This window comes from Anomaloglossus baeobatrachus, chromosome 2, assembly GCF_048569485.1.
Source record: "Anomaloglossus baeobatrachus isolate aAnoBae1 chromosome 2, aAnoBae1.hap1, whole genome shotgun sequence".
Lineage (NCBI taxonomy): Eukaryota > Metazoa > Chordata > Amphibia > Anura > Aromobatidae > Anomaloglossus > Anomaloglossus baeobatrachus.
Genome location: NC_134354.1, coordinates 513,324,835 through 513,337,803, shown reverse-complemented (window position 1 = coordinate 513,337,803; position 12,969 = coordinate 513,324,835). Strand labels below are relative to the sequence as shown.

General features: G+C 46.2%; 1 protein-coding gene across 1 annotated transcript in view; it reads right to left on the bottom strand.

Moving 5' to 3' along the window:
• The window catches only part of NXPE3 (neurexophilin and PC-esterase domain family member 3), a 41,621-nt gene extending 29,315 nt beyond the window's left edge, over positions 1–12,306 (bottom strand). Inside the window, exons 1-2 of the mRNA XM_075336565.1 lie at positions 12,083–12,306; positions 1,867–2,067 (exon numbers count right to left, since the gene is read on the bottom strand). Coding sequence (XP_075192680.1) covers positions 1,867–1,959 — 93 coding nt within the window. The 5' untranslated portion in view covers positions 1,960–2,067; positions 12,083–12,306. The remainder of the gene's footprint in view (positions 1–1,866; positions 2,068–12,082) is intronic.
• Between the last annotated feature and the right edge of the window lie 663 nt (positions 12,307–12,969).

The window sequence follows — 12,969 nt, the reverse complement described above, 5'->3', positions numbered from 1 at the left end:
CTCGCGCGAGTCTCGCATCGCATCACCCGTCACGGCTGCACACTCTCCGGACAGGAGTCTCTGAGCTGCATAGAGATACATGCAACAGACCCTCTCCTGTCAGAATGTGAGTCCATGCCGGATGATTCAATGAGAGACACACGCGAGGCACTTGCAAGTGTGACTCTGGCATAAGGCTAGTTTCCCTTAGAATAAAATGACTGCTTGTCCACACCTAACCTAAGGTTTAATTATTTTAATTACTATCAGTTTGGGGAATTAAAAGCACAATAAGGTTGAAGACCCAGTTTTAACATTGGTGTAAATACTAGCCAATATTACACTCAAGTAAAATAGGCATGAGTCAGTATTTACGAGAGAAACATTTGGCAGCAAGTATAGAACTCTATGCATAGGTTGCCGCCGTGGAACGGGGAGTATCCAAAAAAATTAATGGTACCCTCCTTTGTCAGGAAGGGGGAGATAGGATGCATTTAGTTAGGCTCTGCCCCAACCTGGCTGACCAAAGTTAAGATCGGGCCTGGACCTAATTTCCTTAACTATCACTTTTGAAGGTTAGTGTGTGTTCACCTGCACTTACACAAGTTTGTTTTTTTAGTGTCCATGTGTTTTTGTCTACATGATCAAAGATTTTATCTAATTTATTGATTTAATAAAGATTATTATTTTATAAGAGGCGTCTATGGTGTGGTGTCTCTATGGGTCTACATTAATTTGGACAGGCCTATATTAAACCTTACAAAACCGCCAAAGTGCACTGGTGAATCACACTTGTGGTAAGCACCGCCATACTGCAGTCACTGCTCTGCTCCTCCTAGCCTCTTTGTCTCTCTGAGCAGTCTCCTGTAATGTTTCCAACTCTGCTACATCCTTTGGCTGCTGCTGATAAATTCCCACCTGGCAATATGGAGGCGCCGACAGACTCTGCAAGAATTTAACCCCACTATGCCAGGCAGAGTTTAGGTTCCCTAGCCAATCCCCAAGCAGCTGGGACTTCATTAGGCAGCTCCATCCACCACTCCTCGTCTGATCTAGGTTCTTTTTCAGCTCTCTGTCAAGTTTCCTGCAAGGTGCTTCTAGTGTTGTCTCCCCCTTTTCCTGACTCAGCTTGCCTTCTCATTTATCCTGACCTCTCTACTCCGGACGTCAGATATAAATACTGAACCTGTCCTGCCTACCCTGGTCTCTGACTGTCTGACTACATCTATGCCTGTTCCCTCTGTATGTCGAACACCTGCCTTGACCCGTTTGTCAGCTGCTTCAGTTCAGGAGACTGCCCTGCGAGTCCTACCTGGCGACTACCTGCAGCCCAGACTATCCTCACCATCATAGGCTCTAGTGAAAACCCATTAGTCCCTTAGTTACACCCCTTCAGGGTAAGCCCAGCCCATGGTGCATTGGTCTACACCCACCAACATTGCAGCAGGTCCTTGCTGGCTTTATCCCGCCTGCTCTTGGATACCTTGCAGTTTAGCTGAGCTAGCTGGTAAAAGTTATCAGGGACCTGCCTCTTGGACTAGTTACCTCACCCCCAGGCACACTTTCTACTATGTTTTTCTCTGAAACACTGTGAAGCAAAATAGAGATATATTTGTGATTGAATAGCCGATCCACGATTCATGCTGTCTGTAGATCGGGCAGTATGAATCAGCTGAAAGCTTCCATTTAATTCCTTTGGAAAGCCACCACACAGGAAACTCTAGAGCCAATTTCTATTTTCTGGAAAACATATGAAGTTCTTGAATCAGGACACTATCTAATATTGCCCAGAGTTGCCCATTAGAGTAATGGAAAATAAGATTTCTAACAGACGAACCATTAGTTGTAAAGCCAACGCAAAAGGGAAAATCCTGCATGAGCTCTTACCTCCACCAGATGGATGTTACTAACCAGTACCAGCACCACCAACAAGAAGATGAGCACAAAACATATCTGGAACCTGTACAAGGTGCACCACATTTTTTTGCAGATATTCCAACATCCATATTATATCCTTGGGTGAGCATGGCCCAGCTTATTTGGGATAGTTTAGATCATCTGCGCATGTTCTTTTACCACCATATTTCTCTAGAAGAAAAACAAAAAATATACAAAGATGACTTCAATGTGATAAATTTAAAATAAATGTCCAAGAACAGGACTCTGAAGAGCTCTGATTATGTGTAATGATGGCTCTATATGCTCACCACTGTGGCATTAATTTTGTATCTGACTGCCTGAAATGCACTACTCTACAAAAAGTTAGGGATATTTGGCTTTCGGGTGAAAAAGTTCACGCCACAGTGATCTTTTATCATGAAAGTAAGGCATTTAAGTACAAGCATATAATGGTGATTTCCTCATCTCAAAAAATGTATTAAAACAAAAACCAATAACAGCGGTGAGTATACCCCTCCATAAAATGTGAAGGTCTCAATTTTTCATCTGGCCTTGAGAATCAATTATAGCTTGACAAGAGCGCCTCATGCTGGTCACAAGTAGAGTTAGGGTAAGTTCACACAGTGCGTTTTTCACGGCGTTTTTCGGGTGCGTTTTTGCTCAGAAAACTGCATGAATTTTCTTCCCCAGTAAAGTCTATGAGTTTTCATTTTTGCTGTCTGCACACAGCGTTTTTTTTAGCTGCGTTTTTGTGGGCACCACAAAAACGCAGCATGCCAATTATTTTTGTGTTTTTCACTGCGTTTTCCACCCATTGAGTTCAATGAGATATTCAAAAACACAATGAAAATCGCAAACTGCAAATATAGCTGCATTTTAGTGCGTTTCTATGACTAAAAACGCAGCTATAAACGCAGGGGGTGGGTAGTAAAGTGACATGTACAGGAAGAGGATTCCTTCTGTCAGTAAACACAGAAGCGTGAATCCTCCTGGTACTGCCACCGCTGCTTCCATTTCCCGCCCGCTGCCATGTCTGCTCCCCTGCAGGAGATGGAAGCGGCTGCTAAATCAAAAGTGAAGAGTAGAAAAATGTCATACTCACCTGTCTGCAGACTCCCGGTGCCATGTCCGCTCCCAGCTCCTCTTCCCGGTACCGCCACCCCGGCTCCGGCTGTGTGCCGGCTCCCAGGCACGTACGATACCTGCAGGACCTGGCGGTGATCACCTGATGCGGTCACCTGACGCATCAGCTGATCGTAAGTCTCGCGGTGACGCCGGATTTTACCGCCCGACCGGCTATCAGCTGATGCCGTCAGGAGACTTCATCACTGATTACCGGCAGCTCCTGCAGCGGTCACCCAGGAGTCAGCACGGACGTGTGTAGTTGTTTGGTTTTTTTTGCATTGATCAGCCTAGACTGTACAGCGAGCGAACGCCGAGTGACAGATTCCCCGGCGCTTGCAGTCAGTTCATGACAGCTGCAGACAGGCCGGGGTGATCTCCGGAGTTCAGGTGAGAGCACCGGAGATTAGCCCGGCCTGTCTGCAGCTGTCATGAACTGAACCGCAAGTGCCTGGGAATTAGTAACTCGGCGCTGTAAAGCACAGGCTGCACGCCGGAGCTCAGGTGAGAGCTCCGGAGTGCAGTGCAGGTACCTGAATCCAGGCCTGGCATTACTGGAGATTCCTCCGGTAGCCAGTCCGACGCTGCACAGACGTGTGTAGTTTTTTTTTGCACTGATGCATCAGCTGATTGTATAAAAGCCGTTTATACAATCCAATTAGCAAAATACCAGGGGGACCCACAGTATCCACAAGAGTAAATAGCTGGATCCAAGAGGAGCAAACAATGGTCTGAACACAAACAAGACCTAAAACATAACTTTTAATAAGTACCAATTAAAAGAGCTAGCGCTCAAAGAATGATTAAAACCAGTGAAGCGATGATATAACTCATGCTCTGCAAGAGGGCATCAGATATAGCCCAAGTCAAACCACCATACATAGGTCCTTATCACAGTGGTATCATATAAACCAGGAAAAATCCAGGAACACCCCGATAGGTGCCTAGAGGATGTTTGACAAAAATAAAACACACTCACACCCACAACCCCTTAATGTAGTACTCCAACTTAGAGGGAAGAAGGAGGGGGGGGGGGGAATGAGAGTGTGCTACAAATGCTGGCAATACAGATCAGATTAACATGGCATAGTTAAATCCCATATAAGAGGGAACCAAATGCTGATCATGCACAAAGGATCAGGGTATAAAACGTAATACGTCCTGTGATGGAACAATCTTACCCCGTCCTGTAGAGAAAAGGGCGACTAGAAGTACATCATGGCTCATGGGGAAGCTGTCAACCAGCTATTTTAGATCCCTCAGAAATTTCAGGAGTTCAGGTGAAGATTACTGGGTACTGTCCATTCATCACTTATCTTGCAGTATTGTCATGCCCAGTGACACACAAGTATCCACATATCAAGGTACAAATTCAAGCGCGGCACCTTTTGAATTTGTACCTTGACATGTGGATACTTGTGTGTCACTGGGCATGACAATACTGCAAGATAAGTGATGAATGGACAGTACCCAGTAATCTTCACCTGAACTCCCCTGATGATTGTTCCCCATGAAACGCGTTGGGAGTGAGTGTTTCTCAACAATATGGAGGTGATTTCTTCATGGCATTTCTGAGGGATCTAAAATAGCTGGTTGACAGCTTCCCCATGAGCCATGATGTACTTCTAGTCGCCCTTTTCTCTACAGGACGGGGTAAGATTGTTCCATCATAGGACGTATTACGTTTTATACCCTGATCCTTTGTGCATGATCAGCATTTGGTTCCCTCTTATATGGGATTTAACTATGCCATGTTAATCTGATCTGTATTGCCAGCATTTTGCCAGCATTTGTAGCACACTCTCATTCCCCCCCCTCCTTCTTCCCTCTAAGTTGGAGTACTACATTAAGGGGTTGTGGGTGTGAGTGTGTTTTATTTTTGTCAAACATCCTCTAGGCACCTATCGGGGTGTTCCTGGATTTTTCCTGGTTTATATGATACCACTGTGATAAGGACCTATGTATGGTGGTTTGACTTGGGCTATATCTGATGCCCTCTTGCAGAGCATGAGTTATATCATCGCTTCACTGGTTTTAATCATTCTTTGAGCGCTAGCTCTTTTAATTGGTACTTATTAAAAGTTATGTTTTAGGTCTTGTTTGTGTTCAGACCATTGTTTGCTCCTCTTGGATCCAGCTATTTACTCCCGTTTATACAATCACCTGCTGTGTTATGTGATTAAGGCCTTGAACCTGACACATCATCTGATCGCTCTGCCTTCCAGCAAACCGATCAGATGATATTGGATCTGGATTGGACGGCGCGGGACCCTTGACTCAGGATTACTGCGGAGGGGGGTTCTTTATTTCAATATAGAGTCACTAATTGTGTTGTGTTTTATTTCTAATAAAAATATTTTTCTGTGTTGTGCTTTTTTTTATCTTTACTAGAAATTCATGGTGGCCATGTCTAATATTGGCGTGACACCATGAATTTCGGGCTTAGGGCCAGCTGATAATACACAGCTAGCCCTAACCCCATTATTACCCAACGAGCCACCCGGCATCAGGGCAGCTGGAAGAGTTGGATACAGCACCAGAAGATGGCGCTTCTATGAAAGCGCCATTTTCTGGGGTGGCTGCGGACTGCAATTCGCAGCGGGGATGCCCAGAAAGCTTAGGCACCCTGCATTGTGGATTCCAATCCCCAGCTGCCTAGTTGTACCTGGCTGGACACAAAAATTGGGCGAAGCCCACGTCATTTTTTTTTTTAATTATTTCATGAAATTCATGAAATAATTAAAAAAAAAAGGGCTTCCCTATATTTTTGGTTCCCAGCCGGGTACAAATAGTCAGCTGGGGGTTGAGGGCAGCCCGTACCTGCCTGCTGCACCCGGCTAGCATACAAAAATATGGCGAAGCCAACGTCATGTTTTTTGTTTGGGGGACAAAGAAATCCTGCATACAGTCCTGGAAGGAGGATACTGAGCCTTGTAGTTCGGCAGCAGCTGTCTGCTCTCCTGTATACACTATTGGATGGAGTATGCTGAGCCTTGTAGTTCTGCTCCCCCTGCCTCTCCCTCCAGCATACAGTCCTGGATGGAGCATGCTGAGCCTTGTAGTTCTGCAGCTGTCTGCTCTCCTGCATACACTAGTGGAGAATGAAGAACATATTGAAGAAGGAAATGACATCAGACCATTTTTCTTTTTTTTTTTCAACAATCTTTAATGGCAATGTTCACTGATAAAAAAAAAAAACACAAAAACGCAGTGAGCAAAAACGCAGCAAAACGCAGCAAAAAACGCACCCAAACGAGGTAAAAAAGCATGCGTTTTTGCCGCTTTTTTTGCGGGGAAAAAAACGCACAAAAACGCAGCGTCAAAAAGACGCAGTGTGTGAACTTAGCCTTATTGTCTGCTGAGGCATAGCTTCCTGCTATACTTGAAGGGCAGCCCTCAGGTCATTGAGATTAAGGGGTACAGAGTTACGAGCCTCTACACAGCGACTCAGATGAACCTATAGGTTTTCTATGGGATTAAGGTCTGGAAAAAGTGCAGGTCACTCCATTTGAGGCATCTCATCCCCCAGCTGCCATTCCCTAATGATATGACCTCGATGACCTGGAGCATTGTCATCCAAGAAGATGAAATTAGGTTTCAGGCCACATAAACTTAAAACAGTGGGGTTGCCGATTTCTAAACCTGCTCTGGAATAAACATCTTCTCTACACCCCTCCCCCAGCCTCCTGAGCTCATCATCCAGAGTGAAAACTCAGATCAAGACTTTAGCGAAGACAGACTGCAGGTGTCAAGTGACAGTCCATTATCTTCTATGACAGGCTTGCACAACATGGCTTACCAAAGGATTTGTTGTGGCCAGCGGAGAAACAGGAAACACCAGTTATGTTCTTCCTGTGTTCAATTGTTTTCGCTTCTCATAGACGCACATACATCTGAACACCAGGATAGGGGCAGAGGAGCACTTGTCAGCTCCACGCACTGATGTGCAGTGACATGATGAGGACATTACACTGCTGACCTCATCACACCGCTGTTGTCATCTGAGACAGCAGGGATGTTGAAAGCGTAATCTCTCCATGGAAGTGCCATTGATAAAATGTCCTGATTATTATTGTAGATGGAAGGGGTTGGTTGGTATGAGGGCACATTATAAGGTAATAGGTAAAAATTATGAAAGTAGGGGTTCAGTATAGTGAGGGACAGTGTGGGGGACATTATGGACAGGGAACATGAGGGGAGACTTTAAGAAGATGGGGAAGTATGGGGAGGTGTGAGCGTAGGGGAGTAGTAGGCAAAGTGGAAGGGACAATATGGTATTGTGGCACTGAGGGGGTACACAGTGTGGAGTGGTGGGAGCATGGTGGGATAGTATTGAGTAGGGTGCATTATGGAGAGTTGAGAGCAGTTGAGTACAATATGGAGAGGTGGGAGCATGGGGGCGCAGTATGGAGTGGTATCAGTCTGGGGGAGGTCACTGAAGATGGGGACAGCATGAAGGAAGACAGGGTTAAGGCCTTAGTTCGTAAGGAAGGACAGCGTGGCAGTTATAGTTCATAAGGATGGGCTATGGTGGTTATAATTTATAAAGGGAGCACAGTGTGGTGGCAATGTATCATAAGAGACAGTGTTGTGGTCATATTTTGTGCAAAGAGAACAATGAGGAGCAATTATTATTCAGGGGCAAAGCATGTGAGATTATAATGTTATGTCTCCCCGTGTTTGCATGGGTTTCTGCTGGGTATTCTGGTTTTCCTCCCACATTCCAAAGACATACTGATAGGAAATTAGATTGTGAGCCCCAATGGGGACAGTGATGATCATGTCGGTAAAGCGCTGTGGAATTAATAGCGCAATATAAATGAGTAAAATAAATGAATACTATTCAGAACTTTTTTTTTTAGTATGGGCCTAAAAACTAACAGGCAGGTAATTGTTGTCGGCAGTCTGCGCTCAGTCAACAGAGCAGAGCAGAAACCAGGCCACCGCTCTGTCGATGTGATGTCAGCAAAAGCCATTGAATCGCCGCTATCAGCGGCCTGGGACTGCTCTGTACTAGCAAAGATCAGTGGCGGGCACAACAGGCAGGCAGTTAGCAACTACCTACCTATTAGTTCTTAGGCACATGGTAAAATAAAAGTAAATAGTCACTATAGTCAGATCCTGAGCCTACATTTATTTTTGGTATTTATGCATTTAAATAAGCTGGTGCAAAGGTCATTTTGAAGGAAGGAGGAGGGTAGGCCGTGTCATCTTCTACTGTAATGGAAGGATCCTGTGTTATCAGCTGCGAATAGAAGTGTAACCTGTCATTGTAATTCTGCCTCTAATAATATGAAGCCATGTTGTTCCTGAAACGACATTAAGGGTACGCTCACACGAGCGTGAAAATTGGATGAGTGCAATGCGAGAAAATCTCGCAATGCACTCTGACCAATGTTAGTGAATGAGGGCGAGCAGTTGGGCAGCTTTTATCGCATTCAGATTCTGGATGTGATAAAAGCGGTAGCATGCTGCGATTTTCTGCTACAGCCGTATCCCTCGCACCCAATCAAGTGAATGGGTGCGACAGATACATCGGACTGCACTCGGATGTTATCCCAGTGCAGTGCGATATACGCACAGGCTGACAATGGAGGAGATGGGGGGGATTAACCCCTCCCTCTCCTCCGCAGCGCCCGCCCTCAGCTTCACAGCTGTGACCTTATCGCAAGATCGGGTTATAGTCGCATGACACTCGGCTCACGCTCGCAGCAGAGCCTGAGTCGGGAGTCATTAGCATGTCGCATCGGATGCCATACGCTCGTGTGAGTCCAGCCTAAGTACGAGTCAAAAGTAACTCTAGTGGCCAGGGTCAGAATGGCAGGATACCTAATTTTGTGTTTTGGGGGGGGAATTGACCAAATTTTATTAAAAACACATGTAACACAAACATCTGATTTATAGAGAACCTGTCAGTAGGATTTTGCCAAGTAAGGTAGAGATGGCCATACTGGCAATGCAATACTGATTAAAATGATACATGTGTGAAGAAATCACTTTGTAGATTGTGTGTAATCACTGACGTGTTCCTGTAATCATAGTTTGTGCATTGGTGTGGGCCTTTGGGCAGGGTCTTCTTTCTGTGCTCTGCTCCCTCCTGCTCTTGAATGACAGGGAACTGATCTGTCAGTGACCTGCCTCCTATTATATATATTATGTAGCTACAGTAATTATTGTGCCCAGTATTAGGTCTCCAATAAAATGGCGGCATTTGCAGCGCATGCGCAGTCACATCTATGTGGATTGATGACACAGTGGGTTTGAACTGCTCTTTTTTATAATATTTATACTGCTTTTCCAATGTTGTCTTCACTGGCAAATTATTATGAGCAGCGGCAATATACGTCTCCTCTTCTGCATGCTCCAGCACTGGTCGCCTGCACACAGTGGGCGCCGCATGCGCAGATTGAGAACTCGGAGTGATGACTTGTGGATGTGACCACGCATGTACTGCTGATGGCGACATTTTATTGGAGATGTAATGGGTTTTTTTGGAGACCACAGAAATTACTGCCCTGGAGCCACATTTAAAATAGGAGGCAGGTTACTGCCAGATCAGTGCTCTCAAGTACAGGGGGGGGCTGGAGCACTAAGATGAGACCCACACAATGCATGACCTATGATTACAGCAAAACTTCAAACACTGATTACACAAAAGCCCCAAAATGGATTTCTTCACCACAGGTATCATGTTAGTCAGTTTGACAGCGCCAACATGGCCACGTCTGTATTTTACATAGCAAAATCCTGCTGACAGCTTGTCTTTAAGCAATGGGTCATTTTCTGATGATACCAGCTCTCTAATGACGGAAGCACTAGAGTAAAATGTGTCAAATTAATTAAGAAGTGGGCATCTCCTAATGAATTCATCATATCTCATAACTGCTGTACTGCACCGCCAGAAATGTTCCTCCACGTATGATGAATATCAGTTGGCGGAGCTGGTGCAACGTCAAAAGTCAGAAAGTTGTATTGTGGCCAAAATTAAAGTGTTATTCCCCAAATAATAAATTACGCCCGTGGGTTGGACCTCCAGCAATCAGCACATTTACCCTGTCCTATTTATGGGGGATAACTGATGTTAAGAATAACCTTTTAAAGAAGACCGGTCACCAGGCCGCAAGCGTCCATTGTATTTTATTCCTGCTGCTCCTTTGAGTATTCCATTTTTTTTTTATAAAACCCCCATACATTTCCAGAGATATGGGCCTTGTTACGTAGAAGTAATTGTTAAGGTCTTCACAAAGGTGGTGTCATAATACAGAAAGTGAGCTAAAGACACGTCCCCAAAGAATCCTGGGAGCAGCACCCCATTACAAGGACAATGTGAGGAATCCAGATTTAAAAAAAAAAAAAAAAAAAAAAGTCATACTCAGGGGAGAAGTGGGAAAAATAGGAGCAAAAACTGAACACGTTTGATCTTTAAGGCCGGAGTCACACTTGTGAGTGCCTCGCGTGAGCCTCTCATTGAATCACCCGGCACGGCCGCACACTCTGCTGACAGGAGCAGGTCAGTGTCAGTTGCATGTATCTCTATGCAGCTGAGACGCTCCTGTCCGGAGAGTGTGCAGCCGTGCCGGGTGATTCAATGAGAGGCTCGCACGAGTTACACGCGAGACACTCACAAGTGTGACTCCGGCCTAAATGTAATCATAGCGCCTGTGGCTTTCCCATAGTGCCGGCTGACAGGTTCCCCTCAATCTACTGGGAGCACACTGACTGCGTAGGCTCAGGACACACACCACCATCCTCTTCATTAGATATTACGAGGGCAATATTCCCAATGTGAGCACAGATGGAGGTCACCGATAGTATTCGGTACAGAACAAGCCCAGAATTTGGGGCATGCTGCACTCTCTCTTCTTTTGCAGATTTCGCCCTTAGGCCTCGATTCCACTTGCGTTTTGCATGGACAAGTGTAATCTGATAAAACATCGGATTGCTCTCACTCTAGGACAAATCTATTGAGTAGTGTCCATCTGTGATTGATTTCTCATGCCATATTGACATGACAAATGAATCACAGCATGCTGCGTTTGGCAGCGATTCTCAGCTCACACGCCCCTATACAAGTCTATGGGAGCGTGTGAAACATCGCACTGCACTCACATGTCATCCGACCACAGTGTGATATACGCATAGACAGACAGCAGAGGAGATGGGGAAAAAGTGCTCCCTCCCTCTTCTCTGCAGCTGTGATATGATCGCAAGATCGCATCACAGTCGCATGACCCTCGACTGACGCTTGCAGTAGAGGGTCATTAGCAGATCGCCTCCAATGCTCTCACATCAGAAGCTATACGCAAGTGAAACCGTACCCTTATACATAGGATAAATCTATTGCAAATCCACAGTAAAATCCACGGCACTGTCCACAAGAGACACGTGGATTTAGCAATGAACTGGCAGCTACATCCATGATGGAAAGTCCCAGCAATAAAGAGGATTTCCCACAGTGACAGCTCATGATATATGGTCTAGTAGGGCGGCTTCTGCCCTTCATTTGCATGGGTGAAATGGTACACTTCTCGGCTCCACCAGAACTGCATGGCTACCTTCCCATGCCCATAGCAGCCGACTGCCGGGGGCATTTCTGCAATGGCACAGGTTGCCCAGTCAATATAATCCATTTAACCGCTTTAAGGGGGTGTTCCATCTAAGCTAGCAATGGTGTTTATGGTTTCAAAAGTGCTGCCTTATTTTAATAAGCAGATAACGCGTTATAAACACTAGACGGGTGTGGGGACACTCCACAATACATCTTATGGCACCACGCTCATGGTGCAGAGGGCCAATGTGCCCACACTGCTGGAGTAATACCAATAACAGCCATCAATGAACTATGAAGGCCCAGCCCCACTTTTACTAACACAAAGGGCACTGGTAATGGTAACAGTGGGATACTGGGCTGCCCTGCGAGCTCTGCAGGCACATGGCTGTATACACCACGTCTGTGCCCGTCAGGTGCAGGCACTGTGTACTAGGAGACAGACTAAGGTGGTGCTATAGAAATAATAGAATACCGGTGCTGTCCATGCCAGGCACGCCCGCTGCCGAATCTGCCTAGTGCACGCAGTGATACCTGTATAGCCCGGAGCGGCCATGTCAGCTGCCCGCGCGGTGGGCGCCCCCTAGCGCCGGATGCCTCTGCTGCAGCACCTCTTCCTCAGGTAGGCCTCAGCCGCCGAGGAGGGCGGCCATTCCGTGCAGGCATACAATGGCTGAGGTGCACGGGCCTAGCACACAGCTGTGGCGCTGACTCCTCCTCTCTGCTGTGGAGGAGGAAGCCGGGGGAGCTGGGTGGGCAGCACTTGTCACGTTTCTGGCAGGAGGATGGTATGGTGGGCACAGAACTGACCACTGCAGTTAGTGAGGCATCCATTAATAGCGTAATGTACTGAGGGATCAATGCAGACCTGAATGGTTTGTTGTGCAGTGAGCTCTGTATTAGATTGGTCACACTGGCACTAGCTTTGAAATGGTTAATACAGTTCTACCCCTGTGGCTGTGAAGCCAGGCTCTGTCCACAGAGGGGCATACACAATGGGGGCGAGCCGCTATCACCTACAAGATGCCACATCACAGTACAGCCCCTGGCATCATCCAAGGCTCAGCACAGCCCTGCACAGGAGCCAACACATGATAAGAGGTCCCTGTATCTCACTATGGTGACAGTCAACATGAAAGCTACTACAGGCTATACAGATGAGCAGAACACCGACCGGCTGTATATGCTGTATACCTGCTGCTGCATACCTGCTGCTGCATACCTGCTGATCTGTGGCCAGGAGCCAACACATAAGAGGTCCCTGTATCTTACTATGATGACAGTCAACATGAAAGCTACTACAGGCTATACAGATAAGCAGAACACCGACCGGCTGTATATGCTGTATACCTGCTGTATACCTGCTGATCTGTGGCCAGGAGCCAACACATGAGTAAGAGGTCCCTGTATCTTACTATGAT